Source organism: Nyctibius grandis, chromosome 3 (assembly GCF_013368605.1).
Source record: "Nyctibius grandis isolate bNycGra1 chromosome 3, bNycGra1.pri, whole genome shotgun sequence".
In the NCBI taxonomy this organism is placed as follows: Eukaryota; Metazoa; Chordata; class Aves; order Nyctibiiformes; family Nyctibiidae; genus Nyctibius; species Nyctibius grandis.
Genome location: NC_090660.1, coordinates 36,658,123 through 36,685,000, shown reverse-complemented (window position 1 = coordinate 36,685,000; position 26,878 = coordinate 36,658,123). Strand labels below are relative to the sequence as shown.

General features: G+C 39.4%; 1 protein-coding gene across 2 annotated transcripts in view; it reads right to left on the bottom strand.

Moving 5' to 3' along the window:
• Positions 1–26,878, bottom strand: part of FHOD3 (formin homology 2 domain containing 3) — a 433,451-nt gene that overhangs the window by 21,765 nt on the left and 384,808 nt on the right. For both annotated transcript variants that reach the window (XM_068396058.1, XM_068396059.1), the window contains 6 exons: positions 25,435–25,554; positions 24,810–24,971; positions 12,203–12,393; positions 10,286–10,478; positions 4,915–4,938; positions 2,100–2,271 (listed from right to left, as the gene is read on the bottom strand). In XM_068396058.1, coding sequence (XP_068252159.1) covers positions 2,100–2,271; positions 4,915–4,938; positions 10,286–10,478; positions 12,203–12,393; positions 24,810–24,971; positions 25,435–25,554 — 862 coding nt within the window. The remainder of the gene's footprint in view (positions 1–2,099; positions 2,272–4,914; positions 4,939–10,285; positions 10,479–12,202; positions 12,394–24,809; positions 24,972–25,434; positions 25,555–26,878) is intronic.

Here is a 26,878-nt window from a genome sequence, read left to right as displayed (position 1 = left end):
AATTATAATTTTCTGTTCCCTTCAGCCTCAGAGTCTTATTCTTGACCATACAACTGGCACATGTCTGCTAGAGACTGTCTATAAGCCAAGGATTGCTAGAGTTGTGTGACCATGTTTCCCTCCGCTCCTATTACACAGAGACTAGAAGACATAGCACACGTTAGAAATTGATGCAAAGCAGCAAGACAGGTCCTTTGTAACAAAGAGAGAAAGAATCCATTTCTGAGCATCTGTATCACAGCCTAGTGCAAAGAAGACATGAAAAGGGAAAAAAGGGTGCTTTGACATGTCTCGTCATCCCTTTCACAATGAAGAAGTCACCTTCTCATCACAAAGCTGTATGTGTCCTGGCACAACTGCGCGTGCTCTGTTATGAGCAGAAAAGCAAGAGTTGTTGGCAAGCTGAAAAGCTAAATAAGCAATTTTGGTTAAAACCACAAACAAACAAGTGAGCCGTGTCTCGAAACCCAAGGCTCTGGCACTCCTTACTCCACAGAGCTGTGTCAGACGCATCTTTGGGTTCCTCCACTACAGACTACTGTTCCGTGTGCTTTTTGTTTTTAAATAATTTGAAGGCTAGTATGCAGCGTGAACACTGACAGCGAGCTTTGCAAAGAGTGGGTGTGGTAGAAGTGCAGGCAGCTAAAAATTCTCTGGCGAGGCCACTCTGTATCATGTACCTGATGTCAATAAACAACAGCTTTGATCAGACCTTTGCTCTACTGCTTGTCTCCTGGCTCTCACCAAGAGCAGTTGTATTACGATAGCACTCCTGGCAAGCTTCTGTCTGTCTCACCAGTCCTCTGTCTCTGCTGTTCTTCAGGGGAACGCAAGCTGACTCTCATTATCAGGACACACTGCTCATTAGCATTCAATGGATTACTTCAGCTATTTCATCTTGTTGCAGTGCAGCTTGAATTATTTCATCTTTGTACTTTAGCTAGTTGACTTGCTTCTAAATTGGGGCTGTGAAACCTCTAAATTAGACAGGATCATGTTTTCAAGCCTTAATAAACTACACACACAGACTTAGTGGTGGATGCTCTGGATGTGCTATTAGTGGTATCAAAAAAGAATCAAGAGAGTGTAAGATATCTAGATGTGAGGGAAAAGAAATATCAGAACAGAAAACTGAAGACTTCAATTTTGGTGTATCACCTTTACTCCAAAACCATCTTCCAGGTATTGTGTATGGGAGGGGGTGAGGGGAAGACGAAAGAAAATAAACTGGTGAACCCAGTGACTGTAAAATGATTTAGCATAAACAAAGTGGTTTAGTGGCTGCTTAAATGAAAAGATGTACCAGCGAAACATGTCTTGGACAAAAACCAAGGCTATCTCATTGCCAAGAATGGTTGTACCAGTGAGCTCTTCTGTCAGAGTATCAGGTGTTGGAAGGGGCAGATTGGGTCAGGTTTTCATTTCCTCGCCGTCAGCTTTCAGCAATCACCCATGCTGACCCTTGGAAACAGCAGAGCGCCATGGACCTCAGAGAAAGAGCTATCTGTCAGGACAGCAAGGAGATGCAGGGCTGTCCACAGCAGCTTTTTATGCTCCTAGTCTCCACTTAATCCACTACCTTTGCCGTTTAGCAGGGAGGTGGTTAAAAGATTCATCATCTTTTTCCTATGCATTTTCCTCTCCCCAGTCATTCCTAAAATGCTGCAAGGCCCTTTCACTTCAATTTGAATTGCTACTTTCTACTTGCTTCTATTGAAAATAAAAAGAAAACCACATCATGAATTCCCTGGATGCCCCATTTTGCTTTAATGATAAGAACAAGAATAAAAATTAGGGTGTTAGTGGGCAGCCACATTCATGGTGGGGGAAGAGGTGGGAATTTCTGCAGGCTTGGACTCCTAATGTCCCCAGGCACTAATTTGGCTGTGATCTGCATGTTAAAACTTCAGGCCAATTCTTCTACATCCCCGTGCCCCAAATCACCACTTCCAGCATCAAAACACCACTGGGGTCTTCTCCTTCCCCTTCGACCCTTTCTGCTGCGAGCACTACGCAAGGGGGCCATGACCCAAGTTTGGGCCACCGTGAGGCTACTGTGCCACAAGAAATGCAGCCAAAAGGAAACTGCTGGCACTTACCTCGGCTGGCCCGGCTTCGAGTACGGACCCCGAGCGCTGTGGTGCTTTCTCCGCCGGCGGAGGAGGTCTTCAGCACGGCCTTCATGTTCTCGTGCTCTGCAGCATCCTCGGCATACTGCAGCCCCTGGGGCTGGCTCTGGCAGGGGGGTGAGCTGCTGGAGAACTTGCCAGACTGTGGGAGGAAAATGGATTTGTTGTTTTAACAGAAAACAGCACGGAGAATAGGCCAGAGTCTCCACTGCAAATTGCAAGGAGAAAAGCATCCTCCCAGGCTTGGTTTTGAGTGCAGCTATTCCCAAAAAAGCCAGGCAACAGTTGCTCCTCTCCCAGAGCATGCATCCTGAGCAGAAATAAACTGGAAACAGGGCGACAGCAGGGAGCAGACACAATCAGAGGAAAATCAAATGCAATAGCTCGATCTTTATAATTTTGACCTTCTGAGAGTATAAGGTACAAAGCAAAGACTTGCTTTGAAACCTTTGACTTGGGCTGGGCCTGATCTGGGGTCAGGTATGACACCGAGGGGGACAGCATGAGACCTGACACAAATAAGAAATTGTTTTCTTTTTTCCTGTACAATCACCTTTCAGTAACAAGGCAAAATGGGGAGAGCAGTCTAGGAAGAGAGACCTTTGCCTCTTGCCTTTCGCCATTGCTGCACAGAAAACTCTCAAACTGCTCTAAAACACACATACCTACAAGTAACCTTAAATTACATTATCAGTAACGCTGAAAAAATCCCTGGTCCCAAAACACCCAGCCAAATTATTTCATGGCCAAAACACAAAAATTGCAGTCAGCGGTTAGAAGAACAAACAAAACCTTACAAGAGATATAGGAATCTGCCCTCTGCTTCCCCAGCCCCCCTGTGATTTCCCTGTCACCACGACTACGTGAACAACAGTGGCTGCATTAGCTGGGCATGAATAGTGCGTGGATGCAGCAGCTCCACCGGTTCCTGAAAACAGCCATCTAGAAATGGATGAAAACAGCAGAAAGGGATACTTTCTAAGGAGAAGAAGAGCTTGCACTGCTGGGCTGCTCTCCTTCCCACCCTCTGCCTACAAAGGGCTGTGATGTTGGTATTCGCTCCACTGCTCTTACCTACAGAAAGGCTGAAGCACATTTAAAATACAGTCCTGGCTGCAGAAAATACTGGCTCTGTCAACAGCAAATAGGCATCAACAGATAATAACATCCGTCAGTATTCTGTCATATCAGTCCAGCATCAGAAACTGAAATATGTTTTCTTTTTCCTTTTAATCTTTCTTACTCTGACCAATTCAGCACAGATGAAAGAACGTGTGTTGCATGCTCTTCTTCGTTTGCATAATAAACAACATTAATTATTCACTTGATGGTATTGAGCCAGTCAGTTAAAGGGATGGAAACCTGCAGAGCCTTTCTGTCAGAGAATGGTAAATTGGAAAAAAGACTGGGCCCTACTTTCAGAGCTTTGATTGCATCCCCAGGGTTGTCAAGACTGCAAACTGAAAATATTTAATCTGGAAATCAATGACAGGATGATTCTATTTTAACTTAATGACTTTTTGGGGTAGGATAGCAAGTTAACTGAGTAGCAAAATAATATTCCCTACAAGGCACTGAGCTAAATATACCAGTGTGAGGTTTATTTTTGATAGTGAGAAGTTTGTTTTCTTGTTAAAATATTAGCTTATAACATTTTGATGGGGAAAGTGTGCAAGTGCTAGAGTTTCACATGTGAAATTAAAAGATAGAAAAACATTAGAGAGAAACTTCTATGGAAGTGCATGCCATTTTTGCATTAAAAATACTCTCTTACACACAATGGGTTGTAAAGGTAATCAATACCACCTCAGAAAAAACCCCAAATGATAAAGTCTTCACATAACTGTTAGCTACAATTCACACAGGTTAGTTAAATGTGGGCATATATAGGTTAATTCATGTAATTTTCTTTCTGCGCCTCAAGCTATACAGCACAAATCATCACTGGGGGAGAAGCTGTATAGTCAGAAGTTTTATTTCACATCCTTAATTTTCAGATGTTGCTGTAGATTAATGGCCAAATCCCAGCCTCTTGAGCAAATGACTGCCATTATGAAACAATGAGCATTAAGCCACATTGTTTATGTTCAGCAAATTGAATGCTGAACAAAAAATGCACTGCACAACAGATGCTCCTCAAACCAATAAATTGTTTTATTATGAATATAGCTAGTACATCACAGTTCTTAAATTATTTATTCAATCCTTTATGCATTTTCAACATCACCTTCAGGAGCACTTTATGACAAATATATGAACTACTCCATGGCTCACCTGTATGATGACTGAAGTACCTTATTTGCAATTCATACAGCAAGGAGAACCGTTACAATTTGCTTTGTATCCCTATATCCTGATGTTTTTGAACACATTATAAAATAATACCATTTGGACTTACATATATTAATGACTATGTAATTATCATGGTAATCCGTAGCCCAAGGTAACTGATGATCCCCATAACATTCAGATCACTGATGTTTTGGGTAGTGGGGATACTTTGCAGTTTAGTAAACAGACATTAAGGAAAAGAAATGAGGAACCTTACAATTGTTAAGGCCTCAGAACAAGATATCCTTATTCGAGAGAGCAGGTATGCATATGGTTAAAGCTGACTGTAAAAATGCATTCTTACGATTGAGCCAAAAAGCTACGAGAAAAATGTCACGATTCATAGTTTCAGTTCAGCAGATGGAGTTGAGCAGTCCCTACTATCTGTGTTAGAAATTAGATGTCACAGCACACAAGGGACATGGGAATAACATGCTCTTTCAGAGAACCGTACCTCAGCATCCTCTTCTTCATCGGTCTGCGACAGGAAACAAAGGACAGGGTGCAGAAGGACAAACAGCAAGATTTAGGAAGGACCGTATGGTCAAATCACAACAGAGTAAGTAACCATGGTACTGTTTATGCAATTATACAAGGACATAAAAATACAAAGCATATAAGGAATGAATTCCTCAGACAATCAACTTGCTTTTTTTTTTAACTAACTGTACACAGAACACTGTCCCTGTCAGTAGGGTATATCAGAATTTCCTGATTTTTCTTAGAGAAATTACGAACTGAAACTACCCCTAACCCATCCTATTTCTCTCTCGAGTCATGCGGTTGCTTGCCCACTTTTGCCCTCAGTGGAAACTGAGAGCACTAGGAAGGACTCTCTCTCCTTTTTCCAGCTCTGTTCAGCACAGGGAGGTCTTGGCTGCTCTTTCTCCCAGTGCAGAGGTTGGCTTCTTGGCAATTCCTTTTCTCTACACTTAAGTGCTTGTTTTAATTCCTTTTTTTAAGCTGGGGCTTTTCAACTTCAAGTGGTCTTGGAATAAATGCTTAAAGTTCTTCAGTAGCTGCCTGATACCAGATCCTGGAAATTAGAGAGATGTAATTATCCTTTGTCATTCAGGGCTTTCAACCTCTGTGACAGCAGGCATGTAAAACTATCTTGACAGTTACACTACATTAAATGCAATGGGTGTATCAAAATATTATGGCGTATGGGGTGTTCTTAAATTTGGGGATTTACAGGGAATTAGCAAAATATTTAGAGCTGTATTCCCAAATGCCTGGGGAATTCTTCACTGGGTTGTTAAGATGCCCTACATGGAAGGTTCCCAAAATAAAGTTTCTCAAGTATCTGGGCTCTTTGTTTCCATAATTTTCAGTTTGATTGCTTATACAGTGCAAACATAGCCTAGAAATTCAATGCATCTTTTTTATTTGTGGATTTTGTTTTGTTGTTTAGAAACATTCCACCAATTCTGTTCTCCTCCCTAGTGTTACTAACACATATTTTTGACCTTATCTCCATCTCAGCTATGATTTCTGTCTGGGATTGATACATTCTGTTCCAGAAACATTCATCATTAAAAATGAAAGCCTGATTTACTTTGGCCCTCATCTTCGTTTCAGCACAATCTCCATAAGAAGATTAGCTGTCAGAGTGCTGAGCAGCACATTAACATTACTTTTTAAGGGTATGTTTTATTCAAAGGGTGAGATGCTTATTTTTCTTTGGACACAGTGGCACTGACAGAAACACAGGCAGATGTTTTGCAGAGGGACCTCGGCAGGTATGTTCCCTTTACATTATGAAAAGATCCATTTGTTTTTTCCATCACCTGGGGGGGCAGGGAGTTACACTGTAAAGCAAGTCTTCTGAAGAAGGCCACTGTTCACTTTTTGGCATGAATAAGAAACAGAAAGGAGAAGAATGGGAAGCAAGAACATACTTGTATTCTAATCCATATGTACTTCTATCCAATAAATAAAAGGCAGGAGGAGAGCAAATTAAGCTAAACTATTCAAAAGGCACTCAGAGAAAGGTGAAATAGCAGAGTACACACATTAAAAAGACTGTGCTCCAAACAAAAATGTATTATATTATTACTTTACATCAAATTAGAGTTTTACAGGGAAGGTCCCAGCTGCTGGCCTTCCTACCCATTTTATCTAGCTAAAAGTGATTTGCTGTGTACTTAAATTAAGGGCAATGTACTCCTCTCTGACTTTGCTCATCTCCAGCACCCAGGATATTACCATTTCCCTTCCTCCTGCTCTAGGTGAGGGGGCTCACACCTAGAATCACTGTTCGTCTATGCCCAAAGCTACTCCAGTGCACAGGAGGAGCAGTTCACCATCCCCAGCATGATTCCATCTCTGAAGAGCCATTTGCCCCCAGCAAATACTGACAACAGAAGTCAAAGCAGCGAAGTAAATAAATCAAACTTTTGTTTCAGGAAGGGGATCTGCTCTCACCCAGGTGTGTGCTTTCTGCCTTTTATTTCCTTCTGCATTTCATCATCATAAATACACCGAGGAATGTTAATAAATTAGGAAATTTTTAACATGTAATATTACCAAAAAGCACTAGAAGAATATTGCTATACTGAATACCTAAAGCAGGCACAAGATGTTAATTTTAAGAAAAAAAGGCTGCTTGATTCTTCTGTCATCAAATACTGGATGTTGCAGGACAATCTGAGATCTCCTTCCCTCCCTGCCTCCCTCCCATTTTTCCTTTAGGCTAGAATTTCTATGTGGTAGATTTGCCATTTCAAAATATTATTTCTGTTACATAGAAATTTTGGATTTGAAGCTTTTAAGTATCGTAAAAAGCAGAGCTTCATAAATCTGGGGGACAGATGATTATATTACCTACTATTATTAAAAATCATTAAAAAGCTCAGACTTGTATCTATAATTGCATTTCTTCACTATTTTGCTTGCTTGTTATTTTTAGTGTGCCTGAAATGAGTGCTATCATTAGCTAAAGGCAGATATAAGGTTACAGAGACTAGGCAATTTTGTCTGTGAAACTGTGTCAACTCACTGTTCTTCTCCCTTTTTTTCCTTATCCCTGCCTCCATCTTTCTCTCTGTTCCAGACAACATTCACCAAGATTTAAATTGACAGTGCCCAGTTCACTTCAGCTATTAAAGAACATATAAAGATCTCTGTGGTAAAAGCCTGAAAGAAAGACTGGAAATATTCCCCATCGTGTTTCTCAGCCCTACTCTGTGTGAACAGTTGCTGAAGCTGATGCAAGTTCTCCACGCAAAGAGCCAACAGACTCTCTCCAAGCAAAGAGCCAGCACCCCTCTCCCTTCCAAGTCTGCAGGGGGGACCAAGGTTTGAGAGATGTGCCTTCTCGTTAAGAACTGGGATGGTTCTGGCTTATTTCTTTCCCATTTTTGCTAAAATCCCTCTTCTTTTGCCTAAAAGCAATGTACTGTAAGGTGATAAAAATGAGATCCTGAGGAAACTTTCAAAAGGACAGGGAGGTAAATATCAAATAACCGCACAATCCTTCTCAGTCACCAGAAGCAGAAATTAAAATTCCACATAACTTCTTATTAGAATTACCTTCTACAAAGAGTTTCTTTCCAATGTCAAGATCTAAACTTTCTTCTATCAGAGTTTTGTAACTAGTTGAACATACTGTCAATGCATTACTGATATATCTTCCCTTTCCAATGCCTTCAAATATAAAACACTAAGAAAATCAAGACCAGATACAAACCAAAGCCAACACAAGACTACAATAAAACTCCCCTTTTTCATCATTCTTCACACATAAATAACTTCCCTCCTGCCGAGCTGGAAACTTGTTTTGAGGTAGATCTGACTTTGAAGTTGTCAAAGCAAGCTGTGACAAATAGTCTGATGCAACTTTAATTCTGTTTTACCATGTACTGCAATCAAACGAATGGTAAATGAGGCCATATTAATGGGCTACAGATAAGAGATTTAGTAAGTCCTGAAATAACCATATGGCCACATGAATAACTCCCTTAAAAAACAGCTCTGTAACGGGAATTTTAAAGAATGTGTTTTATTACTCCAGCAGGCTTTTTGTTTTTAAGCTAATAGGACAATTATATAATTGTAAATTAGTAATAGGAAAAAAATGCTCCCTTTCTGGGGACCTGCAAGATATTTTTAGGTGGAACACTAGCTGTCAGATGGCATTTAATTCTTGTCAAATCTCAACACTATCTTGAGCTGAACAAGACACCTTCTTCCAATAATAGGTTTTTCTGGGCAAGGCCTAGCTGCCTCCTTTCTTACATTTTTCAGAAGACAGCCATTGTCCTGGCTCTGCTCCTCACTGACTAGCTGTCAACCCTCAGCCTTTTTCTGGTTTGAAAGGGTCCCTTCTCTCTGCTTCCTGAACCCAGCTGCCAGTGATCAGATTTCCCTTCCCCCCAGGGTTTCCTGCAGGAACAGGACATAGAGAAGCTTTCTGTCCTGCCACAGCCTGTTCTTCTGGACAGATAATACAGGAACGATAAAACATATAGTAGGAAAACAGTAACGCCTTCACGTCTCAGTATGTTTAAACTAGTAAAAAGTACTGAAGCTACCTGAGGAAATGAAAATTTTAATTTACCAATCTCTTTCATTAATGCTATCTTTTAGCTCCTCTAGAATATGTCAGGAAAACCGAGAAGCAATTGAAGAAAGTGATCTCAGCTCCCCTGTGGTAGTTTTGAAAATTTGTATGACTATATTATGCCCTTCACATAAAATCAGAGCCTCTTACTTAACCCTGAGGCTAGACCAAAAGGAAAATCTTTTTGAGATAATAATACAGGTTTAACATTTTCTCTAGGCAGGGCAGATTTCCAAATTTAAAGAGGGTATTGCCAGGAAAGATCTACAAATGGTTGTGAGTCAATCACTTAAATACAATCTCAATTTATATCAGTCTCAATACATATAAATATATTCTGACCCACGTTGCCTGAGTCATAAAACTGTAATCAGCTTAAGGCCTTTCAGGCCAAAGGCAGGGCTAGCTTCATATGCAACGAACCACTCGCATCTAATTGAGACTCCAGATTTGGATTTTGAGACAGCTGGAAACTTTTATTAAGTACTGGCACTTCTTAAAACTTTATTTGGATTGAGTCGAACTACATCAACTTAAAAAAAAAGGTAAAAAAAAATGGAGGGGATTTTAAAGCTTACTATACTGAGAAAACTGATCTTATTTTAATTTATTCTATCAGTATGCAATCATTGTCAAGATGTTTGCAGAGTAACATCTACAGTGAATATAAATTGGTCCATTCTTTCAGAACCCCAAAGTAGTCTGTTCCCATAAAATTGGCTATTCTGTGCCTTAAAGTTAAGAAGAAAATTGCTGTGCATGTGCATGCATGTATATATATACATAAAAATAGATAAAATACAAGATTAAAGACTATATTAGAATATTCAAAGTTGGAGGGAAAAAATCCATTTAAATTCAGTTGTAACCACTTAAATGACTACAATGGGTCATCATCTAAATCACGTCCTCAATTAGGAGCCTAATTTCTAGCTTTTTTCCTTTTTCGTATTCTTGGCTGATCAGGTACACACAGCTCCTGGTGTCTTCAAGATCTTTTGGGCACTGTCTGCGCAACACAGAGATGCTCTTTTCGGATGCTTAATTTCAGTTTGTTCTCATTCTATAAACTAGTATGAAGCAAAAAATATACACAATCAAGGACTTGCAAGTTTTGTATTCTAACAGAACAGATTTCATTACTTACAGTAGAAGAACCTCTTCAGAATACAAATAAAAGAGTAACAACACTTCATATACAACATTTGATGCAAGAAAGTTTTAAAAATCCACACTGTGGGAGATATATTTTGCCACTTACATCTGTTATCATTTTCCCTCTGGTCTTGTTTCTTTCCCTGTGGTTAGCTCGTTTCTGTTTTTGCTGCAAAACTCGTTCCCTGGTGGTGCGGTATTCCAGAGCAAATTCGCTAATAATTTTGCAGAACTTATTGATGTTGACTTCACGTATTGCATAGGGAGGATGGCCCATAAATAACAAAAATGAGTGAAACCTGGAAAACAATGAGTTCATAAATGCAAAGGGAAAAATCTTTATTGACGGTTTCTGGGGAAAAAAAACCCCACATTTCAGTAAATCTATTTATTACTTTATAAGCTTCCATCACTACTTTTGTGCTACAAAATTTTCGTGGATGCTTTGCATAACACTGGCATGTTTTATAATTAAAACCATGAAAGTCTAGTCTATGATAACTTCATCCCAGTCTACTTTCCCAGGCTGATGCAGGAGATAAGATGTTTATGGAACTCCATCTACTTTATATGACTAATTTGGCATGTGAATGACCAATTTCATTTCAGTTATAGAAAAAATATTCATTAAGTTTCAATTCTATTTATTTGTATTAAGCAACTTCAAAGAGGCTGTTAGGATGCTGGGGAAAGTCTAGACAAGAAGAATGCAGATTTATGGGCTAGCAAACACAAGAAGGAAAGAATTTCTGGTTCACAAAACTGACCATAAAATTATATTATCTACCAAGTACTTTAGTTTGGGATACTCGCAATTCACAGTTTTACTGCTTCTGTGGCATTCAGAGTTTTCACACTATTTGTAACTTTTATTATTGCTTCTATATTGCATGATTTACAACAGCACACTGAATGTTTGAAAATGTGTGGGAATTCCTTTTAATGGCATCTACATCCCTGACGATAAAAAGTCTTCCCATTTCTAGAAAGATGCAAGTTCATGGACACATTTTTGGAGAAGTCTATAGTAGTAGTTAGAGGGCATAATAATAAAAGTTAGTATTTTTCTTATTTGTCCAATGCATATGGAAAACACACCAGGAAACTGGTGAATTCACTTCCCTACTACTGCAATTTGGATTTCCGCTTACTTATGGCATGAAAAACAAGTCATCATGAAAAAAAAAGAAGAGCTGAAGCAACTTCTCAAGTGTATATCCACAAATTTGGGATCATTTGGACTCCAGATCCTAATTTTGATCACAGCAATTTGGAAATTCTTCAGGAGTTGGAAAATCTCTCAAAATTTCACTAATAAACAACTTGAACACAGATAAATTACTCAAATGACTTGAACTCATACAGCTACAATTGTGAATGTGGAAAAAAAAAGGTCAGGTGTATTCTGGAATTATCGTGAATATGTACATTTCACAGCACTGCAGTTACTGTTAACTCCATTGGATGAAACTAAATCCAACAGCAAGTCCTAAGGAGAGGAATCTTTATTCTATCTTCTGCTGTGCAGGCATAAACACACAGTCATACATCTTGCAAGTAAGAGTGGTGCTGCTTATAAGAACTCATTGTACCAGATGCATTTCAACTTCTGCATATAACAAGTCTATCATTAAAACTTCAATGTGTTGTTACAGCCTGTTCTTGTTTATCAAACAAGCCAACCCCACTCAGAAGCATGCAGGGAAGGACAAAAAATATAGCAACTTAACCATAAAGCTGCTAGCTTTTGGGGGCTAGAAGTTAAAAGACCCAATACTGCACCTTGGGAACAAATGATTGCCTCTATCTTTGCTTCTTTTCATCAGAAATATAGAAACTTTACGGAGTGGGGATCTTTCTTAAATGGTGTCTATAACAAAGTAAGCACCACATACATCCTGGTAACATTTCTTACTGGAATGTGGATTAAACACTTATAAAAACATATTTATGATGTCATAATTTATAATTTTAGCAAGTCATTTATCATCAAGATATCGCTGTCACCAGTCTAATTCTGTACCTGTTAATTATTCTTCTATGAACAATCTTCAGGATTATGATTCTTTCTGCACAGTCTTTAAGGAACTCAGACATTTTTTGCTTTAGAGTTGGCTTCATTTCATGCTTTGCTATAGCCTTAAGGTGATCCCATGATGCTTTGCATCGTCTTTCCATCTGACACAAGTTTTCCTGGAGTTGTTCAAAGTCAACCTGAATAAAAAGAAATGAAAAGAAAATGTAACACTTTAATCAAAAACACTGCAGTAGTATCCTTGGATATCTGAACAATGTAATTTATGTATAAGAACGGGTCAATGTCGTGGCAGCACAACATTAATTCACATTATTAATTACTACTAAATAATTAAGAAATAGCTTTCTGTTGCACTTTGTCTAGACATTAAATGTTAGTAAGGAAAACTGAAAAAAAAGAAATATACCCATATATGTATAGATTTGGTTTTGGTCTTAGAGGTCTAGTACCTAAAGAAGGGACAATAAAATATTGTGATGTGTTTTTTCCCTTGCTAATAACTTCATGGCTACACCAAGCAACTGCATGACTCAGATATTTCTGAGGTAATACAAAACTTTCTCTTTTCCTTAATCCTTTTCTCTTTTACTCAGGTTTTTATACCCTGCTTACTGCTCAGTGTTGTAACCCAGCCAACATTTCTCCAATCTAGGAAGCACTTGGATCTATTCCCTAGCCACGCACTGACTTGTTAACAGATAATCTACTTCTAATTACAAAATTCACAGGCCAGAATTTTTTAAAGCTCTATTCAAAGTAAGTGTTATTTAGTGATCTCAGCACTAACTTTCAACCCTTATAAACAGTACGAATTTGCTGGCTTGTAACAAGATCATATAATGCCTTTGAAAGTCTATCAAAACAGTTAAAATAAATGGCTGCATCTTACAGTAACGTTCATCGAGTTAGAAGCCAACACATTCCACGGAGGGTGGCAGAGAGCTTCTCCTTTACTCATCAACCAAAAAAGGTGTTCAAATTGCAAAGTCTACAGAAGACACTCAGGATGCGTTGCTAACAACTGGACAAAGTGCATTAACGACCCAGCCACAGCACACAAATATATGAACACAACAGATGAAAAAAGTAAGACTACCCAACATGTTCTTGAACTCTGAAGAACGGAAAAATTTATTTTATAATACCACTTCACAGTTCAGATGAACTCAAGCTATAAAACACAGATTTAGCCCTCAGATTCCAAACACATCAGTGTTTAGGATGTTACAGTGTGGTACTCCAGTTAATTCCTTAATGTTAAATGAAAACCAGTGTCAGAGACAGGTTTTAGTTCACTCTTTTTAGCTGTGTGCAGCATCCACTGCTGAGATCTATACTGAGGATAGCCAGAAGAAATGCATTATTATTATAAAGCTCCTGGTATTGATTTGATTTGTTTTTGCTGTGATTTATAAAGTGATGAATTTTTCCTCTTCACAAGGAAATAAAAACATCCTTTGATCCTGCTATTCAGAAAAGCACTGCAGGCGGAGCAGCTGTGGGGTTTTTGTTTTCCTGATATCCATATCAATGCACATGTTTTTAAAAAAAAAAAAGTCCTTTCCAGGTCAGTATTTTCACTGTTGATGATAAACACATTGCTGCTCTCCATAGATGGTATATCTAAAACACACATGGGGAAAAATACTAGCATTCCTATTAAGAAAAAAAGCCAAAAGGAGGTATTTCTAGGTCTTACTAGTAAGAATTATTCAACCTGGTCGGGGAAGTCTCTCTGCCCTCTGCAGCAGACAAATTTAACTTTCATTGAAAACAGAACAAATTTTAATCTATCAAAAAGCTCCGAGGTTTAAGCCTGTAGGAGTTCAAGAGACATCTCTGGAGAACCACATCCCTGAACAGAAAAGATGTGGCAAATTCCCTGCCACATGAAACCTGCCAACAGCCAGAGCATTCACAAGAGCGGGCAGTTTCAGTGGGGACTGGGGATGGCAGGTCTGGCTAAGGGATGCACAGGAATCTTTGAACACAATCAAAAATTCAGATCTCTGGGGAAGTCCTAAGGAGACCACAGGAGGGAGAATACCACCTGAGCTCCCCTGGAATAAACCTCTGTGGAGCACAGGTGGCTCTGCCTGAGCAGAAACTGTAAACTCCTGGAAGGAGTAAAGCAGGAAATCCAAAAGTTATCCAAGTAGGATAACGTGCCTGTGAATTCCCCACATGCAAACTCTCCTGTGCCCACAAGAACGTGACAAACCTTCACAAAATCTAAAATTGTCTGGCTGCCAGCTCTCCAGAGTTTCGTCACTTGTTTCTGGACATAAAGGAATACACTTACAGAAAAATATCCATGTGTGAAATAGTAAAAGTTAAAATTTTTCAGAGACAACCATGAACCCCACCTGATATTTCACAAAGTACTATTTCACCAGTGCAAATTTTGCAGGCAGGCACAGAATCCATTGCGTTTCAGTCTGCTCTAGGTCTTACATGCAAGGAGTTAAGCAAAGCTTCATACGCGATATACCATACAACATCCCTTTCCTCTATCCCAGGTGCAGAAACTGTCTCCCAACAGAGTGCCAGAAATCAAAGTTAAGTCTTCAGATCTTTCTAAAAAAACCAAGCAACCAAACAAAAAGACTAGCATCTATCAGCCTGCTGACAAGATTTTTTTCCTACCAGGTCTCACAGAAGTGAGATTTAAATGTTCAGGCTGGATCAGCTCAAAGGGAAAATTCTGAAGGTAAAAATATTTGGACTCTTCTACTAAATGTATCAAAACATTTGATAGTTTGCAGCTTTAGGGTACTACCTGCATGACATTTCAAACCACAGAAAACAAGCTTCCTCCCGCCCCTTTCTCTACAGCAATAGCACTAACGTGATGCTCTCCAATGGGAAATGGTGTAATGTCACAAGCACGGTCACCCTCACTCTACCTCTTCTCTCCTAAACTTACAACCTTGCCCTCATGTTTACCTCTGCTATCCCCTTTTTTTCTTCAGTGCTCATGTTCAGAGAAGAAATTAGCCATAACCCTCGTAGCACAGTAAAGCCAAAGATCCACTGACCACTGATCTTCTAACTGGACTCTCCTGCAATTGCAGACACTTGTACACAGGATCCAGGTGATAGTTTTTTCTAGGCTAGTGGAATATAATATCGAGGTTGCATGCCAGCAATTAGTGATTCTTAAACATATTTATCAGTCTTCACAAAGACTGGCTTTCCATGGCTATCTGAAATATCAGTATGTATTATTAACTGATAAAATACACCAAAATCCTGTTGAAGTAATATGCTCTTATTCTGCAAACTCTTACATTTTCTAAGCCTTGTAATGTATTAGAATATTAACCAAGACAGACAGCTACTAACTCCCTTAATTATGAGCACCAGATTCCCCTGAAAAGCAGGATCCTGAGGAATTTGACATCCTCAGATCCTCTTCGGTCTTTACTGTGAAGCCAAATCCATCATGGACATGAAGCAGCTTCTATCATATTCTAAGCAGCAGCAGTCCAATGACTACGTGGCCAACAAGCCTCTCCATTGTATGCACATTTGTATCATAAAACAGCAGGTACTTGCATCAGTGGAAAATGTAAGTAAAATACAAATCCACCTGAAAAGCAACAATTTAGCCTCACTTTAACTGAGGTAACTGACCATGAAAGATGAGCACAGTGGTCCAAACCTAGATCTAATATTTGTGCACAAATTTTTAAAAGTAGTCATATTGTTTAGCAATATCCTTGTAATTTCCTTTTTTTTTTAAGTCATTTTTGTTATTATTGTTGTTCTGTTTAGGATGTCTTCTAACACTGAAAGTATTATATACAAATACAACAGTAACAATGATGAGAAATGATCCCTCAACTATGTGTCCGTGTGATATGGAGAACAAGAACTTGTGTGGAGTAATAATGACAATTATTCAATCTAATATGCATAAAGGAAACATGAAAAGGCATATATAATACCATAGCACATCCCTGCCAGTCCACACAGCATTCCCAAGGGAAGAAGGATTGCACCTTTTCATTTACGTCTTTATTTCCGACACTTTAGTAAAAGAATTAATGCTGCATAATGGTTGAAAGACATGATTCCTTTATTTTTTTCATTCTTTCTTTCTTGAAAGGAAAGATGCACCAATTCTTGCCTGCAGCTGGAAGGCCATGCTGGGGCTAAGGAGGAATTCAGGTGAGTTTTGCATCACATTGTGGCTCCAGGAGACCTCAGCATAGAAGGTGCTCGGACAAGAACTGCTGTGGCATTATTTCGTAACTGTGCTCCACTGAATAAAAGGAAGCAGTAATCTGAAATGGTCATTACAGCTTTCTCCCTGGATAGCTGTTGTGCCCAGCCCCAGGTTTTGGAGGAAGGTGGTAACATGCATTCTTCTTCTTTGCCAACTCAGTTCACATATGTGCAAAAGACATGCAGCTTTCTGGTCCTGCTTACTGTTACCTTTTGCTATAATTTTAAAAATAAATCTTTTTTTTTTTTTACTCAGGCAAAAGAATGAGCAGTCTTAGGCTGTTATGCAAAATAAAAATGACTTTTCTTTCAGACACTGTGTAATGTTTATTTGCATTTGTAAACCAATTTAGAAAAAGCAACTTTCTAAAGTTGCTCCTGGGATATATTTGGTACGTTCCTCCTTTCTCCTGCCAGGTTCCTCTCCATTCACAACCACACTAGCTGAAAAATATTCAGAACTATTTGTTATTTATCTGTGAAATCTCTTGCCAGGCCCACTGTTCAGTCTTCTGAGAAATGCTTTGTCGACACTGTTGCATCAGAGTGGAGTAGCCAGAGACTATCTATCCAAATAGGATTTAAAGACTAGTTTACGTGATGCAAGCCCTGCAGGGTCAGCTTCATTCAGGAAACCATTGCCATTAAGTCACTAATGAGCAACTATAAAAAGAAAAAATATCTTTTTTTTCAATTTAATGCACCATTATATTTTGCACAAATGACACTCAGACCAAGAATAAAACCCTCCAACCACATGTGAGCAATGCCAGCACTCATTTTAATCCCCTTAAATCATTATTTATTTCTTGCTACCATAGTAACAGATGACTCCACCATAAACAACAACACAAAAAAGAATTCTACCAGGTTTCTCACTTCATTGGGCTGAGACTTAAATATCACACGATACACCTACTGCCCAAATGACTTCTGTTCTCGCTGATTTTCACCTGACTCTAAAACTACCACCACCGTCAAGTGGCTCAGCATTTACTTCCCTGCCCACCCAGGTTCCACGAACACTGGTACTTTAAAAGGCTTATTTTTTCCAAGTTCAACTCCATGCTGTACATCCAATATCACCTGCTGCGTATATAAGTTCAAAACTTTTTAATCCATGAAATGCTAGACCATGCCCTAGTCATTCAGGCAGGACGTGTATCAGGGAGCCTTTCTGATCTTTGGGTTGGGATGTTATTTCTCTGTGTGGCCACAAATATCTCACAGCAACACAGGAATTGGACTCATTATTTGCTGAGGGAGAGGAAGAGCTGCTTTGAGGTGACACTGGGAATTAAATGGGTTGGCTCAAACCTAAAAGGGTTTCTGCTGTATATTCCCGAAGGCAGCATATACAATTCCAGGGATTCATTGTCATGCACAGCATACAACTGTAGCTGCTCTGAGATAACAGGTCATTTTTCTTCAGCGTTCCCTCAGCTGGAATGTGCTTTACACACACGTTTCCTCTTCCAGCTAAATCTCCTCTAGTCTCTGAGCTAAGCTCCACCACTACTGAGAATACAAAACTGTCCTAAAATCAAAGATGCTGCACCTGATTACACTCACGTTTCCTGCCTCCTGTATTTACACTCAGCCCTTGAACAGGGTCAAAAATGTCACAACTGGATTGAAGTAAAAAAAACCCAAACCAAATGAAAGTGGTGAAGTTGAGATTTCTGCTTAAAAAGCACTTCTTTTCAAAACCACTGTAAATTATGCAAAGTTTTGTTCTGAAGGCCAGTGAATAACCTGTTATGTAGCCTCAGTATCCTTGTTTAAGTTTGCTATTGCTTGCTACTATATTTATTGTTTATTGCTACAGCTTGTTTCTTTTAGTGGTGGACATATCAAATCCAGACATTTTCTAAGACAGACCCAGTTCTCTGCATTTTTATCCTACCCACAAGGTGCATTAAATAGAAGACTGATGCTTTCACAATGACAAATGTTGCCTTAAATCCACAAAAAGACAACTCTTTTATCGCATGTCACAGAAAGATATAGATGATCACAGACAAAATCCTTCTCTCTTCAAAGTTCAACACAGTTTCTACAGTGGACCACAACACACTCCAAGCTCTTTATAATTTAGGGTCAGACCGCTCGTTCTCACATTATTACAGGGATGCGTTCTGGCAGGGAACACAAAATCTTCCTCTTTTCCTGAGCTGGTTCAGTGCCAAAGGAAATTCTGAGAATTGCTCCTCGCAAACACATTGTCATCCGAGTGCAGCGACCTTCTGTGGCGTATGTTCAAAACTCTGTCTCCTCCAGTATTTCCACGCTGGCTAACTTCACCAAGTGTCACAAGAATTATCCCAAGACCAAAGTTAGTCCAACTTGCACATTGTTGGTCACGCATTTTAAGCAAAGTAGATGGCAGCTCTCAAAAGCAAGGAAAATCTAAAGGAGGTTCTGTCCAGACATTTCCAATTCTGGGGTAAGAGGTGGCATCCTGCCACATAATTTTGGAAATGAGAACACCTAAATCAATCCATTAATTAAAAATTAAACGATAGAGATGCTTACTGAGGTATGACCAGATGAATCTATCCCATTCTATATACATCTCCACTGCATTTTAGCTCCCCAAACAATCTACAATAAACACATTAATACAGGATCTTTTAGAAGGTGCCGTATGACAGTTCCCATGTTCTGGGATGAAGAGAAGCAATACCAGTAAGTGGTGATGTAGGTCACTTCAGTTGGCGTTAGCACCTGCGTTGCTACTTGCAGTCATTTCACCTGGAAATTATTGAAACATCGCAATGCTGTCAGGCACATGTGCTAAACTTCATTTGCTCTCTTTCAGACAAAACCTCAAAGTCTCATCTGCCACTGAAGCTCCTTTCCCCTCACCCCAGCCTGCCCTGCAACCAGCAGTCCCTGCCTTATCCTGCTCTGTCTTCACCTTTGCTCCCGCTCGCCTGTGCCAGGAACTGAGGCAGCAGCAGCAGTCCTTGCAGCTGGCACCACAGGGAATGATACAACTGTAAGAAACTTTGCATCCCCCAACCCCTTTTTTCCATGGAAAAGAATTTGACTTTTGGCATTTATTTTTGTTTGAAATAACGTAGAGAAAGCATACTTGAATGATAACTGCACACAAATACTTCCTGTCAAGTGAGACAAGAGAAACCCCACTGAAGCATCATGAGAGGCAGCATGATCTTCCCTGCTTTTTTTTTCTTTTCTCCTCTCTCTGCTTTCCAGCATCTCAAGCAGAAGCTACAGCATGCCAGAATGGCAATTCTGTTTGAGCCACCTCCTTTCTCCCCACGCCTCCCTGCCGAATCCCTCGGAGGGCAGCTGCAGGCTTCCCACTCCCCTGCGTACATCTTAGCCTCGTTCCAAGTTCTTTCCTACCAGCAATCCTTGTCCCCTCCTCTGTGCCATTAACATTTCCCATTGCTTACTTTTAAAAGCTGCCTGCTTCTCCATTGCCTAGTATCTGCAACTAATCCAAGTGTCTTGCTGCAGGGGTTAAAACCAGACAGAAGTTTGGCACTTTGTAAGTAAATTAAAATTAGAGGGAGAAAAGACAATTACTAATTTATTCTATGGAGCTGGCCAGCTTTTAGATGCATGAAGAAAAAACGTTTATGGGGATGAGAAAGAAGATGAACATTTTTAATAAGAATACATTTTTTATTCACTAACAGAGAAGATACAAGTGCTGATGCAACCCATCCTTGCCGTACTGATACGGAAACTTCTAGGAACAATACTGAGCAGAAATCTGGGGGTCTGCTTCAGTATTAGGTACATCAGTTCTGGTACAATTCCAGTGAAAAAAACAAGTTAAAATAGGTTAAAAAAAGGGAAAAAAAAAGAAAAAAGTAAGTGCTTTTAATCATGGGATACTAAACAATAAGTGGCCCTGCATGATCTTATATATTTTTATACAACTATGAATATTTTTATTTATCTAGAATTCCATTTTTTGGTCATTTTTTCACTTTTGTCTGCTTTTTTTTTGACATATATTACTTCAGCCCTTCAACAAAAAGCCACAGGTTTTGCAATAACTATACCATTTTGTTTCTGGTCTTTCTAACTCCTTTCTGGTGAGGCGGCCTGTTTTCTTTATGTTTTTTTTTAAATGAACTAAGGCTCAGGAAATTCTCATATGATGTGCATCTCAGGGGAAGGGGCATCTCTGTTTATCTACAGGATGGAAATTGTTTAGCCTTTGTGGTTTCTGAAAGATGTTTGCAGACAAAATGGAGCTCAAAATACAGCCTAATCCACAGTGAAATATTAGTTCTCCTTTCCTGTCAGCTTTCCTAAACCAAGATTTCGCCTCGTCTGTGAACATTCCCTTGAAGAGGGCAGCTTGGATGGCTTCCATGTCCTAACTCTTTGATTTGTGGCAGCTAAGATCAAGTGGGAATAGAGCTTGTTATAGTAATCCATCAGCGGTATAACACATGCAGGAACATCCCAAGGAGGGAGACCTTGGGCGTCACGGGGAAGGTTAAGGCTATAATTTCTCTTAATGTGATTTTGTCTGGCCTTTTCAGAATTTCATCCGCTTTGGGCACGGCCACTAGATCAGCAAACCACAGACTGAAAGACTGTGCTCAATTTTGTATGCTCTTAGACCTAAAAATTTTTTATAAGTGACAGCATTAGGTTAAGCTTTCTTACACTTTTTAAGACTGAAAAATAGAAGATTCACTTGACAGTACACCATACATAGTGGTGTGGATTTTGGAAAATAAGGGCTCTTCTCTTTTATGGTGATTTTCATTTTAGTGATTAACTTGGTCCCAATCTAAAAAAAAGTGAAATAACTTCTTAACAAAGAGAAGAAGCAGGAAGTGAGAAACCAATGTACCTAAATGTTATGAGATGGAGAATCACTCAAAGAAAAAAACATAAAAAAAAATTAAAACCTTCCAAACATGACAAACCAACCTCAGCGAAGGCAATAAAACAGAGCCTAAACATAGGCTGTACAAGAGGAAATTAGGAGAACAGAGATGGAATCCAAAGAGCAACTATTTAAGGATATAAAACAAAAGCCACAAATTCCTTTATGTTATCCAAAAAAAAGAAAATATGTAGGAGGTCCTGGATCAGTGGGGATGAAAGAAACTGAGGAAGACAAAAGTTAGAGAAGGGAAGCAAGATGACTTCTTTTCACCCAACTTCACCACAGAGGATCATAGAATGGTTTGGGTTAAAAGGGACCTTAAAGATCATCTAGTTCCAACCCCTCTGCCATGGGCAGGGACACCTTTTCACTAGACCAGGTTGCTCAAAGCCCCATCCAGCCCGACCTTGAATTCCAGGGAGGGGGCAGCCACAACTTCTCTGGGCAACCTGTTCCAGTGTCTCACCACCCTCACAGGAAAGACTTTCTTCCTAATATCTAATCTAAATCCCCCCTCTTTCAGTTTAAAACCATACCCTCTCGTCCTATCACTACATGCCCTTGTAAAAAGTCCCTCTCCCGCTTTCCTGTAGGCTCCCTTCAGGTACTGGAAGGCTGCTAGAAGGTCTCCCCAGCGCCTTTTCTTCTCCAGGCTGAAGAAGCCCAACACTCTCAGCCTCTCTTCACAGGAGTGGTGCTCCAGCCCTCTGATCATCTTTGTGGCCCTCCTTTGCACTTGCTCCAACAGCTCCATGTCCTTCTTATGTTGGGGGCCCCAGAGCTGGACGCAGTACTCCAGGTGGGGTCTCATGAGAGCAGAGTAGAGGGGCAGAATCACCTCCCTTGACCTGCTGGCCACGCTGCTTTTGATGCAGCCCAGGATACGGTTGGCCTTCTGGGCTGCAAGAGCACGTTACCAGCTCATGTTGAGCTTCTCGTCAACCATCACCCCCAAGTCCTTCTCCTCAGGGCTGCTCTCAATCCATTCGCCGCCCAGCCTGTATTTGTGCTTGGGATTGCGCCGACCCACATGCAGGACCTTGCACTCGGCCTTGTTGAACTTCACGCACAGGCCCAGCTCTCAAGCCTGTCAAGGATGTTGGGGAGAAACCTATTCTGGTACCTGCTTTTATTTTTCTGTATTTTATTTTTTAATAGATGTGAACTAATAGCAAGGTTCAAACACTTGCTAGCAGGAACAAATGTGTTAGAGGAGGACGATAGCTTACAAAGCTGTAAACAAGCAGAAGACAAGAATTCTGATAGCAATTAAAATAAAGAAATTGAGCCACAAAATTCACTACACTTAGTAACTGAAAGAATCAGAGGATAGCAATAAGTTTCACCTATATTTACAAAAGCAGGAAGGTTGATTCAGGAGACTGTAAAGCTCCAAGGTTTATTACTATACCTGGTAACCTGGCTGAAAGGATGAATAACAGGAAATTACCTACATCAAAGTAATCACTAGATGCTGAATATGTTTACAAAATAGTGGACAGATAAGAGCAAGTAAAGGAAATTAGACTTTCAAAATCTTTCCAAGAGCCTCATGGGAGGCCACCTATGAAGTGTGAGGTTAAGAGAGGAAAAGAAAAGAAGGAATACATATTGATTCTCATCTGATAACAGGGTAAACAGCAGGTGTCTCATGGTTTGTACTTTGTATTTCAAAATTATTTGGAAACAAGGAAGCACACTGAGAGGGTAAAATCTACAGATGGCAAGAAATTATTCAGATTAGTCCTGATTTAAGATTATTAGGGGTTTGAGAGATAAGCAGTAAATCTGCTTCAGCAGATCATGGTTATTACTGTAGATCGCAATGCAGTGCACACTTCAGGCAGCATCGGACTCCTCTGTGCACTGGGCTGAGTTCTGAATTGCCCAGTCAGCTCAGGAGACTGCCTGGATGTCCTTGTGAACTACTCAAAGACAACTGGTGTCAAAAGGATACCTACAGTCAAAAAACACAAAGAAAACCTCAGGACATCTAACAAAAGATAGCACAAGCAGAATGCACAAACATAGTAGGCATATAACTTCTGTAATGAGAGGCTGGAATACTGTTCGCTATCGTTTAACCCGTTCTAAAAGGTAAGATGGAGAAAAAGTGTGGAAATGGTCTCAAAAAAAAGATGTAGAAGGATTATTTGAGACTTAGACAAGGATCTGAGCAGCCTGGTTTAATTTGGTCTTGCACTGAAAAGGGTGATGGACCAGAGGACCTTCAGAGGTCCTTTACAACTTAAATTATTCTGTGAAACAGAGAGATAAAAGTTTCGACTGTTCAATATATTCAGAGAGTACATCCTGAAATTGGCAAATTCAATAGCAGGCAAAATCAGATTATGAATTCATTGTCACAAGAACTGTGCTAGAAGCCAAAATAAGATTTGATTTTTGCATTTTAAAAAAATTGTATTATACAGGGCTCTTCCCCTCTCCCCACATATCCAGACAAAGTGGCTTTTGGAAAAGAAATCATTCCTCCATTTGATGCATATAATGAGTATTATGGCTCATGAAATAAAATTTCTCTAGGAGAGATCTTCCTCCTCCTTTGAAGCTTCTCGTGCTCTCCTCTCAAGCAGCTGATATTGGCCACTGTCTGAATCAAGACACTGGACTAGATGGATACTAGTATTATCTGCCGTTATTATTTCCATTTTCACATGATACACGATTCCAAACCAGAATTTTCATGTTTGTTATCTCCTGATGATATTCTGTCATGTTTACTCCGTTAATCAAGTAATGTACTGTTTTTAAGGGTCATCCATGAAATCGCACACTCTGAGAGCTCCAAGAGTGAGGCTACAGTGTTTCTATCATACCTGCTAGCAGCAATAATAAATAATCTGCATACCAAATTGAGCCATTGACCAGACCTATGGATTAGTCAAGGGATTACCACTTTTTAAAATGAGGCGCTGCCACAAGTTTCCTTTATTTCTATTTATATTCCCTAACTCCTAGTCATCAAAATTATTGTCAGAAGGAGAACAGAAAAGGAGTTAAACGAAATATTTCAAGGACACTTTCATTCTGGAAACCATTTTATTACCAAAACCATTCCTTGCTTCCATTGCCCTTAAAATACAATCAGGCATCTGCCTTAAAAAAAGAGATTCCCCCAAATCACAGAATAAATATATTTGAAGATACCGGTCAAATAAAATTTTAACTGAAAATAGTTTCTAATAGTTATATACATTAATAATGTATATAACATTAAAATGGCTATCATAACGTGGCTGCCTATTAGTGCATTGATGAGAAAACGACCTGACAGAGATAAAGCTCAGAAGAGAGAGTACTGGCATCTTTGAAATTCAGTGGGAATGACACAATGAATCCACAAGTGCTGTGACCAGGGAGGAACAAAATCAAAGAATAAAACAAAATCTTAAATATTTCACTTTAAAGAAGGTTTTTAAAAACCATATATATATGTTTACCCACTAGACCTACCTTGGCTGACCTAGTGATGGCCCCAATCTCTGAATAAAGATCAGTGCTGTCTGGGAACTTTTCCACCACCATAGTGCAGACGTGGTGCAGAAGGGACTGCTTGTGCACTGTGTCCTTGACTTCTGGAACCTTCTCGAGGTAGCTCAACTCAAAAGCTTTGGCCTATAAGGGGAAAAAAAGGGAAGAAATTTAAAAACAAAAATGTCTACTCCTTCCCATGCAGATTATCAGACAAAAATGGTTACCAAGTAGGGGCAGAGGGGAAAGAAGAACAAGAATCCTACAGGAGAAGAAACTTTTATTTAATTTTAACTTGCTGGAGAGTAGGCCTAATACCACTCCATCTACAGTGAAATGATTCATGACGCAGGTCTCACAATTTGAATGGGGATCCTCAACACTAAACTCAGGGGAGTTACACCAGAAGAGTGCCTAGCTTCACATTTCCTTCAGGTTATGCTGAAAGTGGCAAAGAGCACCCTGACACACAATAAAAAGTAGGTTCTGTTTTCTAAATTATTTTTCTGGTACAAAATAAATACAGGGTTGCAACTGTCATAATGGTTTTGACTTTTGTTTTTTGAAGGAAAAAGCTGCAGAGGAAATGCTGGGACATCAGGCTTACGTTGGTTCCATTCAGAAAGTTCCCAATGGCTAGTAGAGTAGAAAGGATAAATCCCAAAGTTTTATTGTGCTCCAGTTGGTCCATTCCTTCCTTCAGGTCCAGAAGTGGTTCTGCAACTTCCTGCCATGAGAACAGAAACAAGAAAATGAAGGCTGCAGTTGGCTATAGCTGCTTTAAGTTTTTAATTCTATGGTTTAGATTAATTACTGCAAAAAGTTCCTGAACTGGCGTCTTGCAGAGTGCAAACTGGCCATGTGTGCTGGCTTTCTTCCATGTTCCAGCTAATAAATCACACGCAAGGACAGCAAAAAAATACATAAAATACTTTCCTAATGTTGCCTCTTTACATATGCAATTGCCTTACTTGTCCTGGGGATTATTCTGTGATTCCAAACAGGAGAGAGAGAATCAGAGAAGGGGCTGCTGCATTTGAGTTAGATGCGTGAACATCCCCCTGCCCAAACTGATAAAAAAGCTTCACTATTTTTTCTAATCTTTGAAAAACAAACAAACAAACAAAAAAGTTAGAACCCTGGCTGACTTGACATTTGTAGCCTAACCCGAAATCTTTCTTCAAATGATGGCCACCTCTAAGTTTTAGATATGGTTTTGTGCTTGTGTGACTTTAACACCAGGAAAAAACCCCACTGCAAACGTCAAGCTTTCAAGTGTTCTTATTTTAATCTTTTAACTTAATGCATCTTCCATCCACACATGTCATCTGAGTACAGGTATGTAGACTGAGAAGGCTTGAAAACATAAATTCTGTTTCATTACCTCAGGAAGTGAACTACACCAGAGAGTTCAAAGGAAGAGAGCGAGAGTAATTGAGTTGACGGAGCTTATTTCTATGTCTTTGTGTGAGGCCCAGGGTTATTTATTTTGTATGCACAGTAACAGTTCACATTGTTTCTATCTCCAAATGCCATCCTAAGCATCCGTAAGCAGCATTCTTTTCTCAAATTATTACACTTTTTATGAGCCAAGAAGCCAAAATTAAGTGTTATTTTAGACCGAGAGGCAAAATAGCTGAGAAATTCACTTTCTTGAAGAAATACAATGGGTCATTGAACAACTGTAGTGATATTTTACCATAAATAACAGCACAAAGATGAAGGAAACATACATTTCTAGTCACTACAGAACAATTAAACTCTTGAAAAGAAAAGAATATGGCAAATTCAAGGCAAATTAAGAGATGGCATAGTGAGCGAAGTAATTTATACATCACAGGAGAGGTGTTAAATAATCCAAGACTTTATCAAGTTAAACTAAAATCAATGAACTCCTGCACAAAATTCTTTGAATTGCTTTAAAGTCAGGGTTGATTTAGCTTGTTTTGTTGCATTACGGGGATGAAAGAAACTGGTCTGCATCTGCTGTAAACACAGGCTTTTGAACTATTTTACTTGTATCAATTTTCAACCTGTTAAAAAATCATTCC